Below are 26,021 nucleotides of genomic sequence, written 5' to 3'. Positions count from 1 at the left end.
ATCAGTCCGTCAAAGACCCATTCCTAATCASACCTGAAATACTGCGAGAGCAGAGTGAGTGTTGAAGAAAGCAAAGTTTGCTCCCGTTTGTAATAATCAATCACACTACCCGCCGTTCGTCTACATATTGCAGACTGATCTGGTTATCCAGGTGTGATAGCAGCTGGCATGGTTCTATTTGAGACTTGTCAGATCGAGATTGACTGACAAAGTACTTCTTTGACAGGCTTGCTGGTGATTAGTTGGGAGGGACTGTTTTCCCCAAAGTCATGGGTATGGCATACTTATTTACAAAATAAGACAAAGCACCAATGTAACACAGCAAAGTAATTTCCTGTTTGCTCACCTTGGCGATTTGCACACACCAGTTAAGCAGRCACTGGGAGCCRATGTTGTCCTTGTTCTCCTTGACATAGTCCAGCAGACAGCCGTAGGGCATGATCTGGGTGATGAGCTGCACCGTGGACGTCAGGCAGATGCCCAGTAGACGACACACATGGGGGTGCTCCACGCTAGCCATCACATAGGCCTCCTGCAGACAGAAAAGATGGAGGATCTTCCATGTCATCTTTTCAGATCTCACAATGCCTGGAGAAGTGTCTAACATCTCAGAAAACACATGAAAAGGATATGGCAATCTGCTGGAAGGTTGCTGGGCGGCAGGTAGCCTAGCAGTTAGAGTGTTGGGCCAATAACCGAAAGGTTGCTGGTTCGAATCTCCAAGCCCGACAAAGCTCTGTCAATGTGCCCTTGAGCAAGGCACTTTACCCTAATTGCTCTTGTAAGTCGCTGTGGATACGAGCGTCTGCTAAATKACGTAAATGTAAAAACATGCTGAGAAGCGCAGCCAGACTGCAAGAAAAAAGGCCAACCGGGAACGCTTGGGCTGCATTTAGAAACATCTATACAAACAGTTTACTCACGTCTAGAATCTCCTTGTTGGCTTTTGGAGAAGTGGCCTCTCTCAACACCTTAATGGCAACAGGGATCTTCACGTTTTCTCCCTCAGGAATCCACATGCCCTGGGGARAGAACACGTTTATGTCACCTTTTACAAACTAATGGACACATAACTCTATTCCTGGACGAGGAACACGTTTTATAAAATCAGTTTGATCACTGGTGATTTGTGTAGAGTGTGATCGACTGGATTCAGACCCCGGTGTCCTGCCACAAGTCTGTTTCTCAGGTCTCCACGAAGGTTACTCATTCACTGTCTGAACCACCTCCATTAAAAGCACTGATCACTTTGCTTACCTTAAAGACAGTTCCAAAGGCCCCTGATCCCAACACTTTGATCTTCTTAAACTCAGTCTCCTTCAGAATGCGRAGCAGGGCCTGGTTGGGTGCCTCTCCACTTGGGGTCAGGGGTTCAACCAACTATGGGASCRACAACAAAGCAAAGTGTMTTATCTACCYCCAGTATGTCATTCATCCCTGTAAAAGTGTTGTTAACATGTTGGCCCCTGTGGTTGAATGTTGTACATGAGCGTGTCATGTCTGTGATTGAGTTTGTATGGCTGCGTTTACACCAGTGGCATCAGTTCAGTTAAACCTAAGGTTTTGGAAAGTGGGTAAATTGAAGCTAATTTACTGCCTTTCTACACAATTTAAAAACTCTAAAATGCTATTTGGATTACAGCAAAAACAAAAATKACCCCAGCCATGAATTATYACCTCAATATTAAGTTTAAAGTTCTGTGGAACGGCATATACAAAGTCAACCTCTACTCAACCTCAAATGTACTTGCAGTGCAACGTGAAATAAATGCATAATACAGACTATCAAGTCACAAGGCCGATATCTAATGCCGACATCCATCTGCAGCACAGAGTTTCAAGTTTTGGGAAGCGATATACCATAAAATTGCACCTTTATAATAAAGGATTGCATGCATCTGTAGACTAATGTAAAATAGGCTACTATTCCCAATGTGATRAGTAGATTGCGTAGTCAGCGCGTGCTGACCAAACTGCGCACATAAAACAAACCACAGCTCATTTTTAAAAGAAGCTAAATCTCTCRGAGGACCTGAGCACTAAGACCATGCCTCAGGACTACCTGGCCTGGTGACTCCTTGCTGTCCCCAGTCCACCTGGCCGTGCTGCTGCTCCAGTTTCAACTGTTCTGCCTGCGGCTATGGAACCCTGACCTGTTCACCAGACGTGCTACCTGTCCCAGACCTGCTGTTTTCAACTCTCTAGAGACAGCAGAAGCGGTAGAGATACTCTGAATGATCGGCTATGAAATGCCAACTGACATTTACTCCTGAGGTGCTGACCTGTTGCACCCTCGACAACCACTSTGATTATTATTATTTGACCCTGCTGGTCATCTATGAACATTTGAACATCTTGGCCATGTTCTGTTATAATCTCCATCCGGCACAGTCAGAAGAGGACTGGCCACCCCTCATAGCCTGGTTCCTCTCTAGGTTTCTTGCTAGGTTCTGGCCTTTCTAGGGAGTTTCCTAGCCACCGTGCTTCTACACCTGCATTGCTTGCCGTTTGAGGTTTTAGGCTGGGTTTCTGTACAGCACTTTGAGATATCAGCTGATGTAAGTAGGGCTTTATAAATAAATTTGATTTGATTTAAATCACCATCTCTGGTGTAGTATTTTGAATGATTTTATTTCTGTATAGGCACGAGTAGTTATATAGCTAATATTGGCAAATTCAATTTACTTCCTCTAGCCTATTGAACGCGCCGTCTATGCCGACATCTATGTGAAAGTGACTGGTGCATAGAACAGCTGGCTGCGAGGCTTACAAGGCTGCGCTCAAATGCCGACATAAAACTCTGGGCACTGCCTAAACCGCTGACCGGCAAAGCAAACTGTCTGGCACCTTCTCTGCTCTCTGAGCGATGCGCTGCATGGTCCTAAAGCCAGCTGTTCAATACACTAAACACCTGTTGCATTTTAATCGGGATTGGAATTATTTTAGTCTTTTTTGTAGCCTACTTTTACATTTTTAGTCTTGAGCTAGGGTATGGTGACACAGACATCCCAATTCTGATCTTTTTGTCACTAATTGGTCTTTTGACCAATCAAATACAGCTCTGAAAAATATCTGATGTGATTGGTCAAAAAAACAATTAGTGGAAAAAAGATCATAATTGGGCTGCATGTGTGACTGTGAACGTAGCCTATATGCGCATGTCTAATGCATGTCCAAGTATACAGTTTGTGTCCTTCCTGTGTCTGTTACCTCTCTCTCCTGCAGCAGACGGCGCAGTGTCCTCTTCCTGACGACGTGGCGTCTGCGGAGCAGCACGAAAACACCCAGGGCGAGGACCACAAACACCAGGAGGCCTCCCACCACTCTGGCCACCACCACAGACGCAACGTGACCACTGGGAGAGTAGCAACAACACAGGGGTAAGTTTCCTGATAGATTATCTTAGTGGTATTAAGAATCTAAGATCAAACACTTTGTGACAACTGCTAATGTAAAAAGGGSTTTAAATACATTTGATTGATCTTTCATCTATTGCCTACACTGGACTAAATGGTTATATATTGTAAACTATATTATTTTGGGGGGAAACTCACCCAAGATGACTTCTCTTCATTTACTTGATCAGTGCTACTTTACCCATGATACAGTTTCCTGTTAGCCTGATGCCAGATCCATTTGTGCGGTCTTGCTAAGAATGCCCCTCTCCACACAGGTGTGATTACTACCTCTGAGGGTTTAGAGCTTGAGATATTTACCTCATACAAGTACTTGGGAGTATGGCTAGAAGGTACACTGTCCTTCTCTCAGCACATATCAAAGCTGCAGGCTCAAGTTAAATCTAGACTTGGTTCCCTTGATCGTAATCGCTCCTCTTTCACCCCAGCTGTCAAACTAACCCTGATTCAGATGACCATGCTAGATTACGGGGACATMATTTATAGATCGGCATGTAAATGTGCTCTGGAGCTGTCACGCCCTGACCATAGTAAGCTGTTTTTTCTCTGTGTTGGTTGGGGCGTGATAGTGACTTGGGTGGGTCATCTCTGTGTTTTTGTATTTCTATGGTGGCCTGATATGGTTCCCAATCAGAGGCAGCTGTTTATCGTTGTCTCTGATTGGGGATCATATTTAGGTAGCCATTTCCTCATTTGTGTTTGTGGGATCTTGACTATGTGTAGTTGCCTGTCAGCACTATTTTGTATAGCTTCACGTTTCGTTTGTTCATTTTGTTGGTTTGTTCGGTGTTCATTCATTAAAAGAGAATGTAGGCATAGCACGCTGCGCCTTGGTCTTATTCTAACGACGGATGTGACAGAAGATCCCACCAACAAAGGACCAAGCAGCGTGCCCAGGAGGAGGAAGTATCCTGGACTTGGGATGAGATCCTGGATGGGAAGGGATCCTGGACTTGGGAGGAAATCCTGGCAGGACAGGATCGCCTTCCTTGGCGGGAGTCRCCTAGGAGCATGAGAGGACAGCAACGACGTCGGGGAGGAAGGCCACAGAAACCCCAATATTTTTTTTTGGAGGGGGGGGGGCACATGGAGCAGTTGGCGGAGCCGAGGAGTGAACCAGAGCCAGTTAGGGAGTCGAGTGAGGAGCTCGACGCAAGAGAGGTGCTGGCGTTGAGAGTACTGCAGAGCAGGCGTGCTGAGGTGCGTGTCATCAGCCCGGTGCCACCTGTACCGGTCCCACGCATCAGGTCTCCAGTGCGCCTCCACAGTCCAGTACGTCCTGTCCCTCTTCCCCGCACTCGCCCTGAGGTGCGTGTCATCAGCCCGGTGCCACCTGTACCGGTCCCACGCGTCAGGTCTCCAGTGCGCCTCCACAGTCCAATACGTCCTGTCCCTCTTCCCCGCACTCGCCCTGAGGTGCGTGTCATCAGCCCGGTGCCACCTGTACCGGTCCCACGCATCAGGCCTCCAGTGCGCCTCCACAGTCCAGAGCTTCCGGCGACAGTTCCCAGTCCAGAGCTTCCGGCGACACTTCCCAGTCCAGAGCTTCCGGCGACAGTTCCCAGTCCAGAGCTTCCGGCGACGTTTCACAGTCCGGAACCTCCAACGACGGGCCACAGTTTGGAACCTCCAACGACGGGCCACAGTCCGGAACCTCCTGAGACGGGCTACAGTCCGGAACMTCCTGATACGGTCTACAGTCCGGAACCTCCTGAGACGGTCTACAGTCCGGTCTACAGGTCTACTTGCCTAGTTAAATAAATAACTACTATAGTCATTGTCATGTTAAACAGCACAAACAGATCTGGAACCAGGATGATCTTCACTCACCCTCTGGTGCTACAGCCACTCAGTCCAGGTCCAGAGCATCTGCAGACAGGAAAGAGGGGATACTATGGTCAGGAGACTACTTCACACAGTCTTGACCATGGTAAAATGTTCATGGTCTTTCAACAGACATTCATTCAAAATAGGCCGACATTGGCTTTACAACAAAGAGTTAGAAATAGATGGGTAGCCTATGCCTTACCCCTGGGTGCAGTTCTCATGGCAGAGCTGACATTCTCGCTTCTTGTCGGTGTATTTCCAGATGTGCCTATCCCCGTCCCCGAGAACGCCGTGTGGGCACTGATATACACAGTGGGGGCCATCTTTGACGTGAGCGCACGCCAAACATTTGTCAGGGCCCTTCAGAGGGCGAGAGAGGAGGGTCAGAGGTGTCTAGAATTGTTGATCTTCACTGAAATAATCACTTGTCTTGAGTAAAACCACTGGCTATGCCACATTTCCCAAGTCACACAGAATTCGTCTAGTTCTCTGAATTTGTTATGTAACTCAATATCACGTGAGAATGTCAAGATCATTTTAGATGAGACAATTGAGATGGATTTGAAGTGAAAGTAGCGTACTGGTCCAAAGCAGCTTTGTGGTCCATTCACCATACATTCTGGGTCACATTCTAGACACCTGTTATTCAGTACATACTCTCGTGGCACCCTGAAAAGGCGAGGGAAAACTGTTAAAACATTAACACAGCACAATCCTACAGTAGATATATTTGACATATGAGAAGTATCAATAGTTTGCCCCTGGTGTCATTGGGCTAGCTCACCCCTCCAGTAGGTGACAGGCCCCTACACAGCGCCCSCTACGGGTGTAATACAGGCATGTAAAACACATGGTGGGGCCGGGCCCCCAGCAGCCCTCGTCAGTGCACATCTCATCACAGGTACTGTTTAGCTTGGCTGTAGGGAAGAGAGAGGAAGACTATAGGCCCCATCCAGAACCCCCCCCCCATAGACCCTACCCCCTAGGCTAGGGTAGATGTGAAAGGATAGGATAGCACAGGAGGTTGGTKGCACCTTAATTGGGGAGGACAGGCTCGTGGTAATGGCTGGAGCTGAATGGCATCAAATTCCATTCGCTCTGTTCCAGCCATTATTATGAGCCGTCCTCCCCTCAGCAGCCTCCTTTGCAGGATAGGTGTACGCAATAGCGCTAAAAATCGATCGAACCCAGAGGGTGGAGGTGGAGTCACTGCCTCATCGCTTGGATCCAATCATGGCAATGTTAGCTTAGTTACCTAACAACAAGTACCAGTGGCCAATGGGAATAGGGCTGTTTTTGACYATCACAGGCACTAACTGGGAGGAATTAGCATTTGGCCATTTTAACCATTTCTCGAAAAGCAGTGTTTGTATAAAGGCATTGATCAGAATTCATTCTTTGTCCTTGCTTACCACAGGTGCTGATGTTGACGTTGTTGCCCACCGTTGAGGACTGTTTTCCCAATCTGAACAGGCTCTTCCAGTGGTCTCCGTTGGTGTAGCAGAGCTGGGGGTTGTTCTTCACCACAACGTTGCCATCGCTGATCTCTCGCAGGGAGCGGAGGCCTAGATACTTCAGATGGGCCAAGTTGAGGGCAGCGAAACTCACCTGACCACTACGGGAAAAGAAAAGGTCATGTTAGCTTACTGCTACTCTAGCTAGCCCAAACATATCATTAAACAATGAAATATACAGCAGGGAACCGCTCAAGCCAGCTCACGTTTTAGCTTCTAGGCTACTGAGTTTTTGCTATCAATCATGAACCGAAACCCCATTTGAAACAATTTTCAAAAACCTAGTTTCATAGGTATGACAAATAGCAGAGGTATCATACAGCACCTTCTGAAGCAGACATATTGAACATCACCGCAGTGTAGGACAGAGATACACTTACAACTGTTTGGTCCTTCCTCTGATAATCTCTAGGTTTTCAAATGGACTGAGAGAGTCGAGGTGCTCGGGCCAAGCTTGTATCAGCAAAAACCCTTTAGGAAAATAACAAATATAAATGTAGTCAAGCATCGTCTTTGCTTTTGTTACCCTTGGATGAATTACAAAGCAATTGAACATAAGTTAAATAGCTGTTCTACCTGAAATTTCCTTCACAGTCTTGAAATATTCCAGTTTGGCAGGGTCCATTTTTGGTGTTGATGTGTACCTATCACTGAGAGAAGCAATTACAAAGGCACATACTCCCGTTAAAAAAGTATGGGGTCACTTAGAAATRTCCTTGTTTTTGAAAGAAAGCTTTTTTTTGTCCATTTAAAATAACACCAAATTGATCAGAAATACAGTGTAGACATTGTTAATGTTGTAAATGACTATTGTAGCTGGAAACTGCTTTTTATTTTATGGAATATCTGCATAGGCGTTTAGAAGCCCATTATCAGCAACCATCWTTCCTGTGTTCCAATGGCACAGTGTTAGCTAATCCAAGTTTATAATTTTAAAAGGCTAATTGATCAATAGAAAACCAGTTTGCAATTGTTAGCACAGCTGAAAACTGTTGTGCTGATTTAAAGAAGCAATAAAACTGGCCTTTAGACTGGTTGAGTATCTGGAGCATCAGCATTTGTGGGTTTGATTACAGGCTCAAAATGGCCAGAAACAAAACAAAACTTGTCAGTCTATTCTTGTTCGGGGAAATTAAGTCTATTTCATGCAAGAAATTGCCAAGAAACTGAAGATCTCGTACAACACTGTACTACTCCCTTCACAGAACATCGCAAACTGGCTCTAACCAGAATAGAAAGAGGAGTGGGAGGCCCCGGTGCACAACTGAGCAAGAGGACAAGTACATTAGTGTCTAGTTTGAGAACCAGACACCTCAAGTCCTCAACTGGCAGCTTCATTAAGTAGTACCCGCAAAACACCAGTCAACGTCAACAGTGAAGAGGCGACTCCGGGATGCTGGCCTTCTAGGCAGAGTTGCTAAGAAAAAGCCATATCTCAGATTGGATAATAACAGGAAAAGATTAAGATGGGTAAAAGAACAGACACTGGACATAGGAACTCTGCCTAACTTGGATTAGCTAACACAATGTGCCATTGGAACACAGGAGTGATGGTTGGTGATAATGGGATTCTGTACGCCTATGTAGATATTCCATAAAAAAAATAAAAAAAAGTTTCCGGCTGCAATAGTCATTTTACAACGTTAACAATGTCTACACTATTTCTGATCAATTAGTTATTTTAATGGACAAAAAAATGCTTTTCTTTCAAAAACAAGGACATTTAAGTGACCCCAAACTTTCGAACACTAGTGTATATTATACACACGTATATACAGTGTATTCAGACCCCCTTGACCTTTTCCACATTTTATGTTACAGCCTTATTCTAAAATAGTTATAATAATAATCTCAATCTACACAAAATACCCTATAATGACGAAGCAAAAAACAGGTTTAGATTTATTTGCAAWGTATATAAAATGTCCGGAAATATTGCGTTTACATAAGTATTCCTACCCTTTTTTTCAGTACTTTGTTGAAGCACCTTAAGCAGTGATTACAGCCTCAAGTCTTCTTGGTTATGACACTATAATCTTGGCACACCTGTATTTGGGGAGTTTCTCCCATTCTTCGCTGCAGATCCTCTTAAAAACCTCTTAGGTCAACATCCGGTGAAGCTGGAGCACGACAAATTCAAATTACAAAATTGTAATATTAAACATTCATGAACATACAAGTGTCTTACATCATTTTAAAAGCTTAACTTCTTGTTAATCCAACCGYGTTTTCAGATTTCAAAAAGGCATTATGGCGAAAGCATACCATGCGATTATCTGAGGACAGTGCCCCACATCAAAATACTTTTTCAACCAGCACCGGTTGTCATTCTTTATATCCAAAAGGTCTGTTTAGTTGGCGCCATTGATTTCAGTAATCCACTCCTTCAACATGCATACAAAGGAATCGTAAAAGCTACCGGTAAACTTTATCCAAAACAAGTCAAACAATGTTTGTAATCAATCCTCAGGTACCCTAATATGTAAATAAACGCTAATATTTCAGACGGAAAGAACGGTGTTCAATAGAAAAGGAAAATAGCGAAGAGCGCGCCCTCGTTCACGCGCGCCAAAAGTCTCCCTGTCCTGATGAGAACACCTTGGATAAACTACAACTACTTGTTCATTTTTCAAGAAACAAGCCTGAAACCCTTTCTAAAGACTGACACCTTTTTTTTGTATATCCCATAGGCTAGTATTGAAAAGCCTGTGACCTCAAAAAACAATTTCCGGTTGGATTTTCTTCCGGTTTTCGCCTGCCATATCAGTTCTGTTATACTCACAGACATTATTTTAACAGTTTTAGAAACTTCAGAGTGGTTTCTATCTAATGCTATCAATACATATGCATATCCTAGCTTCTGGGCCTGAGTAACAGGCAGTTTACTTTGGGCACGTCAGTCATCCGGAAATTCAGGATGCTGCCCCCAAATCATGTCCAATCAATTTAATTTACCACAGGTGGACTCCAATCAAGTTGTAGAAACATCTCAATGATGATCAATGGAAACAGGATGCACCTGAGCTCAATTTTGAGTCTCATAGCAAAGGGTCTGAATACTTATGTAAATAAGGTATTTCTGGAAAAAGGGAAGGGGTCTGAATACTTTACAAATGCACTGTACATTTAGTACCAGTCAAAAGTTTGGAAACACCTACTCATTCAAGGGTTTATCTTTATTTGTACTATTTTCTACGTTGTAGAATAATAGTGAAGACATCAAAACTATGAAATAACACACATGAAATCATGTAGTAACCCAAAAATTATTTTAAGTAGTCACCCTTTGCCTTGACAGCTTTGCACACGCTTGGCATTCTCTCAACCAGCTTCACACGGAATGCTTTTCCTACAGTCTGGAAGGAGTTCCCACATATGCTGAGCACTTGTTGGCTGCTTTTCCTTCACTCTGCGGTCCAACTCATCCCAAACCATCTCAATTGAGTTGAGGTCGGGTGATTGTGGAGGCCAGGTCATCTGATGCAGCACTCCATCACTCTCCTTCTTAGTCAAATAGCCTTTACACAGATGGGCTTAGTTCCACTAAGCGCAAACCAGATGGGATGGTGTGTCGCTGCAGAATGTTGTGGTAGCCATGCTGGTTAAGTGTGCCTTGAATTCTAAATAAATCACCAGCAGAGCTCCCCCACACCACCACCTCCATGCTTCACGGTGGGAACCACACATGCAGAGATCATCCATTCACCTACTCTGCGTCTCACAAAGACACGGTGGTTGGAATCAAAAATCTCTAATTTGGACTCATCAGACCAAAGGACAGATTTCCACCGGTCTAAAGTCCATTTCTTGTGTTTCTTGGCCCAAGCAAGTCTCTTCTTGTTATTGGTGTCCTTTAGTAGTGGTTTCTTTGCAGCAATTTGACCATGAAGGCCTGATTCACACAGTCTCCTCTGAACAGTTGATGTTGAGATGTGCCTGTTACTTTAACTCTGTGAAACATTTATTTGGGCTGCAATTTCTGAGTCTGGTAACTCTAATGAACTCATCCTCTGCAGCAGAGGTAACTCGGGGTCTTCCTTTCCTGTGGCGGTCCTCATGAGAGCCAGTTTCAACATAGCGCTTGATGGTTTTTGCGACTGCACTTGAAGAAACTTCTTGAAATGTTCTGGATTGACTGACCTTCATGTCTTAAAGTAATGATGGACTGTCCTTTCTCTTTGCTTATTTGAACTGTTCTTGACATAATATGGACTTGGTCTTTCATCAAACAGGGCTATCTTCTGCATACCACCCTTACCTTGTCACAACACAACTGAGTGGCTCAAATGCATTAAGGAAATAAATTCCACAAATTAATTTAAGAAAGCACACTTGTTAATCTAAATGCATTCCAGGTGACTACCTCATGAAGTTGGTTGAGAGAATGCCAAGAGTGTGCAAAGCTGTCAAGGCAAAGGGTGGCTACTTTGAAGAATCTAAAATATATTTAGATTTGTTTAACACATCATTCCATATGTTATTTCATAGTTTTGATGTCTTCACTATTATTCTACAATGTAGAAAATAGTAAAAATAAAGAAAAACCCTGGAATGAGGTGGTGTGTCAACTTTTGACTGGTACTGTATATTAGAGGGAGTAGTTCAAAAGACAGTCATTTAAGTTTATTCAAAATAATTTGAAGGAACACAGAGCAAATTGCATTGTATTTCACWGTTAAGGTGTACATATTAGGACAGCCCATGGACACTGTACAWTGCGATTGTTAATCCTTACCCATCCAAAGATGTCTGCATAATTGAAACAGCTCCATTGATTTTGGTGCAGTTTTTGAAAGAATCAATGTTAGACGCGTTGATTGACAACACTTTAGTAAGCAGCCCCATTCCAAGTCCATCGCAAACTAGATGAGAATTACACAAAAACATTCAAACCATTGACGATCCAATGCAGCATTATGAGGTTAAGAAATGACACAGCTAGCAAATTCGATAATAAAGTACATTTATGTTGCCCAGCTTAACAAAGACAAAGAGTTACATTTGCAATATTTTACCTTTCGGACAGATTCCGTCACACTTCTTGCACCTCCTGACACCATTCTCCTCCACCTCGTGTGTGTTGCCGCTGCACGTTCTGACACACGCCCCGTGGTCCGTCACCACATAGTTATCTATAATAAACAACCAATCATAGGTCAGGGGTCACCTTCACCAATCCAGACAATTATAGGCAAAAGTCTMTTCACCATGTAAGTACAGCGGAGGGGGCATATTCACTGAGGTGAAACGTTCTGAAAGAAACAATAGATAAGGTTGAAGTTGGAAGTTTACATGCACCTTAGCCAAATACATTTAAACTCAGTTTTTCACAATTCCTGACAATTAATCCTAGTAAAAATTCCCTGTCTTAGGTCAGTTAGGATCACCACTTTATTTTAAGAATGTGAAATGTCAGAATAATAGTAGAGTGATTTATTTCAGCTTTTATTTCTTTCATCACATTCCCAGTGAGTCAGAAGTTTACATACATTCAATAAGTATTTGGTAGCATTGCTTTTGAATTGTTTAACTTGGGTCAAACGTTTTGGGTAGACTTCCACAAGCTTCCCGCAATAAGTTGGGTGAATTTTGGCCAATACCTCTTGACAGAGCTGGTGTAACTGAGTCAGGTTTGTAGGTATCCTTGCTCGCACATGCTTTTTCAGTTCTGCCCACAAATGTTCTATAGGATTGCGGTTAGGGCTTTGTGATGGCCACTCCAATACCTTGACTTTTGTTTTCCTTAAGTGGAAGTATGCTTGGGGTCATTGTCCATTTGGAAGACCCATTCGCGACCAAGCTTTAACTTCCTGACTGATGTCTGGAGATGTTGCTTCAATATATCCACATAATTTTCTTTCCTCGTGATGCCATCTATTTTGTGAAGTGCACCAGTCCCTCCTGCAGCAAAGCACCCCACAACATGATGCTGCCACCCCCGTAATTCACGGTTGGGATGGTTTTTTCTGGCTTGCAAGCCTCCCCCTTTTTCCTCCAAACATAACGATGGTCATTATTGCCAAACAGTTCTATTTTTGTTACTTTAGACCAGAGGACATTTCTCCAAAAAGTACGATCTTTGTCCCCATGTGCAGTTGCAAACCGTAGTCTGGCTTTTTTATGGCGGCTTTGGAGCAGTGGCTTCTTCCTTGCTGAACGGCCTTTCAGGTTATGTTGATATAAGACTCGTTTTACTGTGGATATAGATACTTTTGTACCTGTTTCCTCCAGCATCTTCACAAGGTCCTTTGCTGTTGTTCTGGGATTGATTTGCACTTTTCGCACCAAAGTACGTTCATCACTAGGAGACAGAACGCGTCTCCTTCCTGAGTGGTATGAAGGCTGTGTGGTCCCATGGTGTTTATACTTGCATACTATTGTTTGTACAGATGAACGTGGTACCTTCAGCGTTTGGAAATTGCTCCCAAGGATGAACCAGACTTGTGGAAGTCTACAATAATTTTTTTCTGAGGTCTTGGCTGATTTCGCCATGATGTCAGTCAAAGAGACACTGAGTGTGATGGTAGGCCTTGAAATACATCGACAGGTACACCTCCAATAGGCTAATTTACATCATTTGTGTCACGCCCTGACCTTAGAAAACCTTTTATTTCTCTATTTTGGTTAGGTCAGGGTTTGACTAGGGTGGGTAGTCTACTTTTTTATTTTCTATGTTGGCCTGGTATGGTTCCCAATCAGAGGCAGCTGTCTATCGTTGTCTCTGATTGGGGATCATATTTAGGCAGCCTTTTCCCAYCTGTTGTTTGTGGGATCTTGATTTTGTATTGTTGCTTTTTAGCCCYACAAAGCTGTACGTTTCGTTTGTTACTCTTTCTTGTTTTGTGCCGGTTATCATAAATAAAAATGATTAACCTACCCCACGCTGCATCTTGGTTCGACCATCCTTCCAACAACGATCGTTACAATTTGAGTCAATCAGAAGCTTCTAAAGCCATGAGATCATTTTCTGGAATTTTCCAAGCTGTTTTAAAGGCACAGTAAACTTAGTGCATGTAAACTTCTACCCCACTGGAATTGTGATACAGTGAAATAATCTGTCTGTAAACAATTGTTGGAAAAATGACTTGTGTCATGCACAAAGTAGATATCCTAACTGACTTGCCAAAACTATAGTTTGTTAACAAGAAATTTGTGGAGTGGTTGAAAAAGTTTTAATGACTCCAACCTAAGTGTATGTAAACTTCTGACTTCAACTGTATGAAAGTAACAAATAGAGCACAATTCTTCCAGATTGTTCCTCCAGATATACATGTATGGTGTAGAACAGATGTTTGTCTGGCCATTCAGTAACGCTATGAGCAGACCCCATCTTTATTAACCCTTTGATAATGTAGATGGCCTTACGTGGGCAGTCCTTCACACAAGTGGCCCCGAACGTGTACTTGGCGTTAGGGTTGGAAGCCAACTGGTGGGTGTTGGGATTGTAGAGCATGGTAGGGGGGCAGGCATCCTTACATGTRCCATCATCCTGGAAGTCTCTACAAGCCTTTGAATACAAGAACGAAAGACTACGATCACAATGAGTGTGCAATATCTCCAACGACATCTGAAACAGCCCAGGAGTGGGTCTGCCTGTTGTCTTTTTAAATGTCTTTCCTATGTGATTAKAACTTTTGTAAGTTCTGAATTCATTGAAGTCAGAAGAGTCTCTCACCAGACACTCTGTTGGCCTAGGGCCGGTGCAGCCTGCAGCACAGTGTTCGTTACAGCAGTCACTGGGTTTAGGACCCCTACACCTTCCAGAGCACTGCTCTGCACACGTCAGCTTGGTAACTGAGGAGAGATGGGAGTTGGAAAGAGAGGACCAGTCAGCAAAACACACCCATCACTGAGTGCAGAAAACGAGCAACCAACAAAATACTTGCAACACAAACAAAAGTTTCTACCAATATCATGAAAGAGAAATAGCACGTGATGTTTTTGTATCACTACTAATTTCGGGGAGAGAARAATGACTCCTTACAGGTTTGACAGTTCTCTAGTCCTGAGGTCCAGCACGATCCATTGTAGCATCCCGGGTCACACTTGTCACCTGCAAGGTGAGGAAAAACCCTGCTTAACATCTGAATGATGTCATTCATAGAATACTGGTGTTACACATGGTTAAACCTGGCCATGCAAGTTTGGTTGTAAATCACAAACCCGAAAGCTGTATCATATGGAATAATCATAATAGTTGTGCAACATCAAATGAAAAACAACGACCCCAAAATGATTCCACTGAACACAAAGCAGAGAAGGATTCATTACTATACTAAGTGTTAATGAAGCTAGCATACTTACAGTAACGGCCATAGCTCTCCAGTTTGAAGTGCATACTATGGTTTATGGCCTTATTTACCATGTCCCACCACTGGATGGTTTCCACATTACACAGCAAAGGATTGTGGGCAATTTTCACACCTCCCTTGAGAATCTCTGTGCAAAATAGAAGGACACATAGATATGTTGTCTGGCCTGTGTAATGGAACCAATGACATAGACCCAAAAATTCAAACTCCCAAGCTAAATCAAGCGCACCTCAAATACTTCAAAGTACTTTAAATAACATTACATAATGTATTTGACCCACTCAGGTGTGGACAGAATCCGGATACAGTCACTGAAATGGACCTCCCAGTCACCCACTAACCTGTCAGTCCACTCAGCTTCAGCTCCCTCAGGCCCCGGGTGTAGTTGAGGGTCACAGAGGAGTGATTCTTCTCGTAGTTGGACGTTACAGTCAGGGCATACTTGTCAAGGAAGAGGGAGTGTCCTCGGATAAGACGCAGGTTCTCCAGAGGGATGCTGGCTGCCTTATTGAGGGCGATCAGAACGTATCCTCCAACCTCCTGAATGGACTGGAGGGAGAACATAGAAATGGATAGAAGTACGGAACGTGCCAGAGTTTGGTCTGGYGGTCATGCAACCTACTCTGGACTACGTTAACCTTGCAATACAATCATTGTTCAGTTGGGGGAATTGAAGTCATAAAAGATAGAAAAGCTTTATTCTGACTATTACACTCACATTGACGTTGAGTCATTTAGCAGACTCCYATCCAGAGTTACTTACAGYCAGTGCATTCAACTAGACGCTAGAAGCCACGGCAAGAAAAGTAATAAAAYGGCTGCAACACTATTTTCTCTCAGGTCATTTTAGATCAGAGAGAGGGCGAGGAACTATAGGACATAGGAAAGGTGGATAGGTAGGAAGCCACTGCAAACAAGGTATAGGAATCGAACCCTCCATCTCCTCACCTTGAGGAAGGAGAGGTCGTGGTAGTCCTGGATGTAGGTGAGCTCTAGGTTCTCCAGGACCACGGTACAGTTGCTGTACATCTTCACCAGGTTGTTGTAGTGGYCGTCTACAGTCGCCAGCAGCGTCAGCCTGTTGCTGATCCCCTGACACACTGAAACCAGAAGACAGAGAGGAAAAGTGTCACTATGGAAGTTTAGTTGCTAATTGTATACATCAAACTTTGGCGTTCATGTTAACTGTAGGAGTCATTTACATAATGATTCCAACAGAGTTCCACTTTTGGATCATTTAGTGGAAACTACATTTCCAAACAAATTTCTACTGAACATCACCATGAATCCTAAYCTACTGTGGGCACAGTTCCACTTAGTGGTATTGAGGTGCACGTAATGGTGACATAATGACTGTCAGTCCTGACATAAAGTGATATGCCATTACAGAGAGTCTCCACAACATGTTKGACAGGTYCTGAGGAGATGAGAGGTTGATCTTTAACGTCTACACTGCTGCAGACTACACGCCAACCAAGGAGGGATTTTCACCACTCCATCATCTGGAAGGAGAGAAAGAAAGCTCTCCCACACATGCACTTTGCTGCCTTCTGAAACCCTAACATCATTGTGTCTCAACCGGCATAGATCGCTCAGATTTTTGGGGAGACACCTATAGCTTATTTGAATGTACCTGTTCTTCCAAGGAGAACTGTTAAAGGGTATATTTCGGGAGGAATTGTGGATGGTGTGGAGAGTTGCGCGCCGCCTGTGCTAGGGTATCTTGAGTTGAACGCGCACACTCACAGTTTTAGAGGCAGATGCTGTAGTCAGTGGGAGGTGAGGGAGAAGATGGAAGCAGCTGGTAAGGGAATAGACAAAGTCCCTGTGTAATTTATCTTGGGACCAGACAACAGGGCTCACAGCATGAGCACGAGGATGTAGCCAAACAAATCATTTAATAAGTCTGATATACTTGTGGTTCATATTAGTTTAGCTTAGCTTGTGGTTCATATTAGTTTAGCTCACGAGAGCTTTTCAGAGAGTCATGCTGTGGTTAATAAAGTAGACAGGAAAGTCATTCTTCAAGAAACCGCTTTTAACTTAACAAGTTGCAAGCTCCTAGGTCTAGAACAATCATTATAACTACATTATAAGTAAAATCATAGGCCATAATCACTTCTTGACTAAGTCAAAACATTAGTGTGTAGGTATGGCTCCATCACCCTAACCTCAGTACCCTTCCTCCCCCGTTCCACTAAACAACTGCCATCATAATGCATGTGCATTGTAACGTGTAATAACATTTGACCCTTGGGTTGATTACACAGCCGTCGTATTTCATGTTCTGRCAGGATCACCTTTGTTATCATAGATTGTATTGATAGGTGGCGTTTTATTTACATAAAAAATAGAAGATAAAACTCTAAATAAAATGTTCTGGATGGAACTTTACTCTAACTGTACTTTAATGTAACTGCAGTTCACATGCATATAGTATTAGTGTACATTGAGCTCCGTGTGTGTGCTTCTAAGCAKGCCTCACTCAGAGATGTCACTAAGGTAAACACAGCTGCACCCTCTCTCCCAGTTTTGTATCTGTTCCCCCCACGCTGCTTCAGTTCTTCAGGTCAATGTCATTCTGGGGCAATCTGACATCTGGAAGCACATCCTCGCCCGTAGTTCCTAAGTGAGTTCCCGTAGTTCCTGTGTACGCTTGCCTGTGTATGTGTGTGCATAACTGCATATCTGTGTCCGATCTGCAGACTCTCCCTGCACTGCTGTAGCCTGCACTACTGTAGAGCTCCCCTACCTCTGGATACTCCACTCCCTGAAGGACTTGACCCTTAACCCTTTCTCCACACACTTCCTGTAATAGGATCGAGCTTGTTTCCTAAGTCTATCATCATCTGCGGTCATCCGGCCTCATACCCCTCACTCAAACCTTGTCATCCTCTCTTCCCACTCTTCTTCCTCCTCCCACAGACACATTCCCAAAGGAAAAGAGGGGGATGAGGGCCGGAGGGGTGGGTCTTACTCCTCTTGGAGCTCAATCCCTTTTACATGTGGCTCTACTCTGGAGAGAATGATGGGGGTGGACAGATGTTGGTGGTGTTAGTTTATAATAGAATGAAAAGAAAGTGAATGAAATGATCTCAGATGCTCCACAAATAATTAAACTTGATATTTTTTTATTTTGGGGTCGGGGGGGTTCTAGTTACTGCCCAGTGTTTCCAGATTTCTGTTCAAGGTACTGTATTGTTTAAAGGGGAAATCAGCAGTTGTTACATCCCTTTTTGGACTTATAMATTTATTATACAGTGCATTTGGGGAAGGATCCAGACCCCTTTACTTTTTCCACATTTTGTTACGTTACAGCCTTTTTTCTAAAATTGATTAAATCGTTTTTTCCCCTCATACAATACCCCATAATGACAAAGTAAAAAATGGTTTTTAGACATTTTAGCAAAAAATAAATAAAGGAAATATGACATTTTACATAAGTATTCAGACCCTTTACTCAGTACTTTGTTGAAGCACCTTTGGCAGCRATTACAGTCTTGAGTCTTCTTGGGTATGACACTACAAGCTTGGCACACCTGTATTTGCAGAAGTTTCTCCCATTATTCTCTGCAGATCCTCTCAAGCTCTGTCAGGTTGGATGGGGAGCGTTGCATCACAGATATTTTCAGGTCTCTCCAGAGATGTYCAAATCTAGGCTCTGGCTGGGCCACTCAAGGACATTCAGAGACTTGTCCCGAAGCCACTCCTGCATTATCTTGGCTGTGTGCTTAAGGYTGTTGTCCTGTTGGAAGGTGAACCTTCGCCCCAGTCTGAGGTCCTGAGCACTCTGGAGCAGGTTATCATCAAGGATCTCTCTGTATGATGCTGCTGCCACCACCATGCTTCACCGTAGAGGTTTCCTCCAGACGTGACGCTTGGCATTCAGGCCAAAGAGTTCAATCTTGGTTTCATCAGACCAGAGAATCTTGTTTCTCATGGTCTGAGAGTCCTTTAGGTGCCTTTTGGCAAACTCCAAGCTGACTGTCATGTGCCTTTTTTACTGAGGAGTGGCTTCCGTCTGGCCACTCTACCATAAAGGCCTGATCGGTGGAGTGCTGCAGAGAAGGTTGTCCTTCTGGAATGTTCTCCCATCTCCACAGAGGAACTCTGGAGCTCTGTCAGAGTGACTATCGGGTTCTTGGTCAACTCCCTGACCAAGTCCCTTCTCCTCCAATTACTCAGTTTGGCCTGGTGGCCAGCTGTAGGAAGAGTCTGGCTGGTTCCAAACTTCTTCCATTTAAGAATGATGGAGGCCACTGTGCTCTTGGGGACCTTCAATGCTACACACATTTTTGGTACCCTTCCCCAAATCTGTGCCTCGACACAATCCTGTCTCAGAGCTCTACGGACATTTCCTTTGACCTCATGGCTTGGTTTTTGCTCTGACATGCACTGTCAACTGTGGGATCTTTATATAGACAGGTGTGGGCCTTTCCAAATCATGTCCAATCAATTGAATTTACCACAGGTGGACTCCAACCAAGTTGTAGAAACATATCAAGGATGATCAATGGAAACAGGATGCACCTGAGCTCATTTTCGAGTCTCATAGCAAAGGGTCTGAATACTTATGTAAATAAGGTATTATTTTTTTATAAATGTGCAACATTTATAAAGCCTTTTTTCGCTTTGTCATTATGGGGTATTGTGTGTAGATTGAGGGACATTTTGATTTAATTAATTTTAGAATAAGGCTGCAATGTAACATGTGGAAAAAAAGGTTAAGGGGTCTGAATACTTTCCAAATGCACTGTATGCATCCATTGATTCTTGAAGAATATAACGTTTAAATGCCTCATGCGCTTAGTTCAACTGTCATACCACATCAGAACCCAAAATAGAACTTGTTTAACTCCAATGTTTGTAAACAAACACTGKTTAGCATAAACAAAACATGGTTAAAACTATAATTTTGATATCATGCATGGCCAGTCCTTGTATCCATAGCGCTGTCTTTGAATTTGAGTCTGGTAACATTTCTCTAGGCCCATCCCCCTGCTTTATACTGAAACAGTGGTGGAGATAATGCTTTGTTATTGTTTCAACTGCTGATAGCCACTTTGAGTAGTATTTTGATTTCAATAACTTTTTTCTTTTTACATTTATGAATATTGACAAATATAAAAAATAATATTGAAAAATATTACATTTTCTGATTTGGCCATTTTTCGTTTTGTTATTGTTGAACATAATATACTCTACAGGCATGTCAAAGTTACAAAGTGGGATCTCTGCTAGTTTTAAAGTTATGGCCCATTTTATACAGATAAAGTTGCATTGTATGCAATGTAACCAATCACATCCTGCAAATCACCAGCACAGGGCGACCATTTTGAATCAATTTTCACATTCACTCCTTTGGTAAATTTTTTATATTTATGTTTATTTTTTTTATATTCATAAATTAATGTTAAGTGTTTAGGGTCACTTAGAAATGTCCTTGTTTTTTAAAGAAAGCACTTTTTTTGTCCATCAAAATAACATCAAATTGATCAGAAATACAGTGTAGACATTGTTAATGTTGTAAATTACTATTGTAGCTGTAAACGGCAGATTTTATTTTTAATGGAATATCTACGTAGGTGTACAGAGGCCCATTATAAGCAACCATCACTCCTGTGTTCCAACGGCATGTTGTGTTAGCTAATCCAAGTTTATCATTTTAAAAGGCTAATTGATCATTAGAAAACCCTTTTSYACAGCTGAAAACTGTTGTCATGATTTAAAGAAGCAATACAACTGGTCTCCTTTAGACTAGTTGAGTATCTAGAGCATCAGCATTTGTGGGTTCGATTACATGCTCAAAATGGCCAAAATGGCCAAAATGGCCAGAAACAAACTCGTCAGTCTATTCTTGTTCTGAGAAATGAAGGCTATTCCATGCGAGAAATTGCCAAGAAACTGAAGATATCATACAACGCTGTGTACTACTCCCTTCATAGAACAGCGCAAACTGGCTCTAACCAGAATAGAAAGAGGAGTGGGAGGCCCCGGTGCACAACTGAGCAAGAGGACAAGTACATTAGTGTCTATTTCGAGAAACAGACGCCTCACAAGTCCTCAACTGGCAGCTTCATTAAATAGTACCCGSAAAACACCATTCTCAACGTCAACAGTGAAGAGGCGACCCCTGGGATGCTGTTTCCAGCTGTGCTAACATAATTGCAAAAGGGTTTTCTAATGATCAATTAGCCTTTTAAAATGATACGCTTGGATTAGCTAACACAATGTGCCATTGGAACACAGGAGTGATGGTTGCTGTTAATGGGCCTCTGTACGCCTATGTAGATATTCCATTAAAAATCTGCCGTTTCCAGCTACAATATTATTTATAACATTAACAATGTCTACACTGTATTTCTGATCAATTTKATGTTATTTTAATGGACAAAAAATGTGCTTTTCTTTCAAAAACAAGAATTTCTAAGTGACCCCAAACTTTTGTGTGTCACGTTCCTGACCTGTTTTCCTTTGTCTTGTATTTATTTTAGTTGGTCAGGGCGTGAGTTGGGTGGGTTGGTCTATGGTTGATTTTCTATGTTGGGATTTGGTGTTCGGCCTGGTATGATTCTCAATCAGAGACAGCTGTCAATCGTTGTCCCTGATTGAGAATCATACTTAGGCAGCCTGGGTTTCACTTGTGTTTTGGTGGGTGTTTGTTCCTGTGACTGTGTTTGGGCCACACAGGACTGTTTCGGGTTTGTCACGTTTGTTGGTGTTGTRTTTTGAAGTGTTTTGTTGATTTTTCATTAAATAATGAACCCTAACTACTCTGCATCTTGGTCCGATCCATGCTCCTCCTCGTCTGAGGAGGAGAACGACTACGACAGCCGTTACATTGTGTGTATGTGTGTGATACTACTCATATTACAGAGYAAGCGGTAAAACTTCATATGACACCAATGCCTTATAGCACCTTCAGAAACACTATGGATTCTTAAAGGAGGCCTGGGTAAGGCCAAAGTGTCAGAAATATGCCAACTTTGATCAATTATTTCTCAATTATGCTTTTGGATACAAATGTCAAATATGTCAACAATCCTTCCTTCAAAGGACTATGCTATGGAAGACATTTTGTAAAAAGCCCCTAAATCATGGTATTTTTTTTCTGAAGAATCACTCTATTGGTATAGAGCTCTATGTTCCTCCTGCTTTGTTTGTGAAAAAAAAACAGGTTTCAGCTGATTGTTTAACTTGGAAATCCTTGACTACAAGGCCATGCCAGACTTCATAGGAAGAAGTTCCTGTGTGTGTTGTACTGGGTGGGTCTATATGAGAGATATTTTGCAATCTCACTCTTTTTAAAAATKTCAAATTACATTTTTCTTTACACCTACTGTATGAGTAAATTTAGCTGACATTGCAACTACTGATGTTGCCAATTGTGTGTTTGCATTACATCCAATGTTTTCTGTAAGAGGCATTGAAAGGAATTTGTCTTAGCTGAAAATATAGAACTAAAGTTCCAGTCATAGTTTCCATGTGTAACGGTCCACAGATGACCTCTCTCCTCCCCCAGAGTTCTCCTCGGTCCACCCCTGTGTGCCTGCCTCTCTCCTCACAGAGAAGTGTGGAATTCCCTGAGTCTGTGCCATGTATCCTTTGGGCAGTGCTAGAAAGGGATGGAGGGAGGGGAGGAAGGGAGAGATGTAAGAGTGAGTGGACACTGGTTGTTGAGATAAGAGGAGCTTCACGGTCACAGAGGGTTTGTACAGTCTACGCAAACACGCACGCACACAAACACACGCGGACATGCACACACTCACACTTTCTCTATATTACAGAAACACACCTTGTCCCAGTCATTCATTCGCATAGGAAATGAGATGAGCGGACTAACTGCGGCCACTCACCTCCGCCGTCTCTTTAAACAGTCTCTCAGACTGCTGGCTGAACAAGGGAGAAGAAAGAATGAGAGGAAAGGGACTTTTCGTTTCATTCATTSTTCCTGCTAAAAATGCCCGTCGTGCTGAATGCCCCTCAATCCTGCTGTCTTATAAGGTTCCACACAGGCATCCTATTTCCCAAGTAATAATAGCCTTTGAATGACCAAAACATAACCGATAATATTTTTTTTATATTAAAATGCTCAGAATTGAAGAAATTGTACCTTCTCTCATCTCTAACTATCAGAAAGCCTGAAAGAACAGCCTGAATGGGCAGGGAGCTTGACTGGCAGCTCTTTGAAACACTCTTGTGGTCGTTGTGAGGTAACAAGATAAACAATGGGCCACATGTCATTCTGAGCCTAAATAGTATGCCTCAACACACTTTCTCTGCAAAATGTCAACAGTGCTGATCATGGACTGTTTGGATATCAGACAAACAACAGAACTGCAGAATACAGTTCACTTCACAATAATTAGTAAAGCCTGAGTCACCTTAGAAGCTTAGACATAAGAGAATGTACATGAAAATAGGATACAATAAGTATACTGGACAATGTCTTGGTGCCTCTGTATTAGCATTATAGATGACAATATGTTCAGAATTGTATTATCATTTGCAGTAGGCCAGCATAGCTGAAATATTGATCTACATGAACATATGAGAAATAATGGTGAGACATCATTTGACAGAAAGAAAAGAGCCATAGGCCTAATATAGGCGTCCGGCCACCCTACAGTGTGCAGGATCCATTGATTCGTACAATTTGTGACACTCATGTCCCGTCTGAATGCTTGAAAAAAAAGATATACAAAGTAACAAAATCTGATATCATATCACATAAAAGTGATTTACTTAGGCTTTAGGAAATGCAACCAACTACAGAGTAGAGGTCGACCGATTATGATTTTTCAACGCCGATACCGATACCGATTATTGGAGGACCAAAAAAAGCCGATACCGATTAATCGGACGATTTTTAAATKTATTTGTAATAATGACAATTACAACAATACTGAATGAACCCTTATTTTAACTTAATATAATACATCAATRAAATCAATTTAGCMTCAAATAAATAATGAAACATGTTCAATTTGGTTTAAATTATGCAAAAACAAAGTATTGGAGAAGAAAGTAAAAGTGCAATATGTGCCATGTAAAAAAGCTAACGTTTAAGTTCCTTGCTCAGAACATATGAAAGCTGGTGGTTCCTTTTTAACATGAGTCTTTATAGGAATTATGGAACTATTTCTCTCTATACGATTTGTATTTCATATACCTTTGACTATTGGATGTTCTTATAGGCACTTTAGTATTGCCAGTGTAACAGTATAGCTTCCGTCCCTCTCCTCGCTCCTACCTGGGCTCAAACCAGGAACACATCAACAACAGCCACCCTCGAAGCAGCATTACCCATGCAGAGCAAGGGGAACAACTACTCCAAGTCTCAGAGCGAGTGACGTTTGAAACGCTATTAGCGCGCAGCCTGCTAACTAGCTAGCCATTTCACATTGGTTACACCAGCCTAATCTCRGGAGTTGATAGGCTTAAAGTCATAAACAGCGCAATAGCTGCTGGCAAACGCACGAAAGTGCTGTTTGAATGAATGCTTACGAGCCTGCTGCTGCCTACCATCGCTCAGTCAGACTGCTCTATCAAATCATAGACTTAATTATAACATAATAACACACAGAAATACGAGCCTTTGGTCATTAAAATGGTCGAATCCGGAAACTATCATTTCGAAAACAAAACGTTTATTCTTTCAGTGAAATACGGAACTGTTCCATATTTTATCTAACGGATGGCATCCMTAAGTCTAAATATTGCTGTTACATTGTACAACCTTCAATGTTATGTCATAATTATGTACAATTCTGGCAAATTAATTACGGCCTTTGTTAGGAATAAATGGACTTCACACAGTTCGCAATGAGCCAGGTGGCCCAAACTGCTGCATATACCCTGACTGCTTGCACGGAACGCAAGAGAAGTGACACAATTTCCCTAATTATAAGAAATTCGGCATTGAAAATAAGAATGTGTTCATTAACTGACCTGCCTWGTTAAATATCGGTGTCCAAAAATACCAATTACCGATTGTTATGAAAACTTGAAATCGGCCCTAATTAATCGGCCATTCCGATTAATCGGTCGACCTCTACTACAGAGATTGATGGGGAGGAGAGGAGGATCCATGTACCCCGCTTCAATCATGCAGGCTTCAGTCACCCACTTGGCTTCAGTTGCCCCCAAGATTGAAGCGGGRGACCAATCCAGTTATGGCCTCCTTGCCAGACCTCTCACACTGGACAGACAGGGGTCCTGGGATGGACAGCTCGTACAGCTTCCCCACCTACGGCGCTGGATCAAAGGTGACCTCGTTAAAAAGATATCCAGGAGCCCATCTACGTACTGTAGCCTGTAATGTTCTTGAAATGTTTGTTAAATGGGTAGTGAATTTAATTTCCTTTCATTTACTGTTATGATGCTAGCAATTTGTTGTAGTGCTGATGTCATTTTTTTGAAGTACTCAATTTGAAATATGCAATATATATMTATWTWWTTTTTKGTATTTTTTTGCGTGCCTGAAATGCTCAATTGATGCAGATTTTAAATGACTATGCTGGGTCTGTCTTCCCAGGCTTCACAGCATATCCCCCTTTGCCTTGGGAAAGCTGATTATGTATCACAGCATTCCTGCTGTGGCGGTTGCCTGGGAAGCTGTGCAGACAGAGTAGTGAGAAGACAAAAGGAGATGGAAAATAATAACACCACCCTCCTCCTACCCATCATGACACAAGCTACATCCACTGTAAGACAACAACCCATACATTAGAATGGCAAAATATAATATTCAAGGRTCAATTACAAAAACTATACACAACGCAACTCCTTTTGTGGACAACATTCCTTCGTGCCAGCTGTGTGCTTGAAGTTATAAGACTCGATGTAGGGGGCTAAGGGCTGGTAGAACAACAACCATATAGTGACTATCAGGTGTGTTACAGAAAATATACCGTTCACAAGTCAAAGCAGCCACAGTTGAGGTATCTAAC

General features: G+C 42.6%; 1 protein-coding gene across 2 annotated transcripts in view; it reads right to left on the bottom strand.

The window, feature by feature from the left end:
* Positions 1-26,021, bottom strand: part of LOC111953517 (melanoma receptor tyrosine-protein kinase) — a 50,094-nt gene that overhangs the window by 7,741 nt on the left and 16,332 nt on the right. For both annotated transcript variants that reach the window (XR_002875874.3, XM_023972858.2), the window contains exons 2-20: positions 16,018-16,169; positions 15,411-15,618; positions 15,062-15,196; positions 14,742-14,810; positions 14,433-14,551; positions 14,123-14,264; positions 11,773-11,889; positions 11,493-11,619; positions 7,334-7,407; positions 7,138-7,228; positions 6,656-6,858; positions 6,028-6,160; positions 5,825-5,912; positions 5,446-5,603; positions 5,247-5,285; positions 3,211-3,355; positions 1,258-1,380; positions 924-1,022; positions 347-532 (exon numbers count right to left, since the gene is read on the bottom strand). Coding sequence is in view for 1 of the 2 variants with exons in the window: in XM_023972858.2 (XP_023828626.1) it covers positions 347-532; positions 924-1,022; positions 1,258-1,380; positions 3,211-3,355; positions 5,247-5,285; positions 5,446-5,603; positions 5,825-5,912; positions 6,028-6,160; positions 6,656-6,858; positions 7,138-7,228; positions 7,334-7,407; positions 11,493-11,619; positions 11,773-11,889; positions 14,123-14,264; positions 14,433-14,551; positions 14,742-14,810; positions 15,062-15,196; positions 15,411-15,618; positions 16,018-16,169 (2,408 nt within the window). In the remaining variant the exon portion in view is untranslated. The remainder of the gene's footprint in view (positions 1-346; positions 533-923; positions 1,023-1,257; positions 1,381-3,210; positions 3,356-5,246; positions 5,286-5,445; positions 5,604-5,824; positions 5,913-6,027; positions 6,161-6,655; positions 6,859-7,137; positions 7,229-7,333; positions 7,408-11,492; positions 11,620-11,772; positions 11,890-14,122; positions 14,265-14,432; positions 14,552-14,741; positions 14,811-15,061; positions 15,197-15,410; positions 15,619-16,017; positions 16,170-26,021) is intronic.

This window comes from Salvelinus sp. IW2-2015, linkage group LG27 (assembly GCF_002910315.2).
Source record: "Salvelinus sp. IW2-2015 linkage group LG27, ASM291031v2, whole genome shotgun sequence".
Lineage (NCBI taxonomy): Eukaryota > Metazoa > Chordata > Actinopteri > Salmoniformes > Salmonidae > Salvelinus > Salvelinus sp. IW2-2015.
This window is presented reverse-complemented; position numbering and strand designations above follow the sequence as displayed.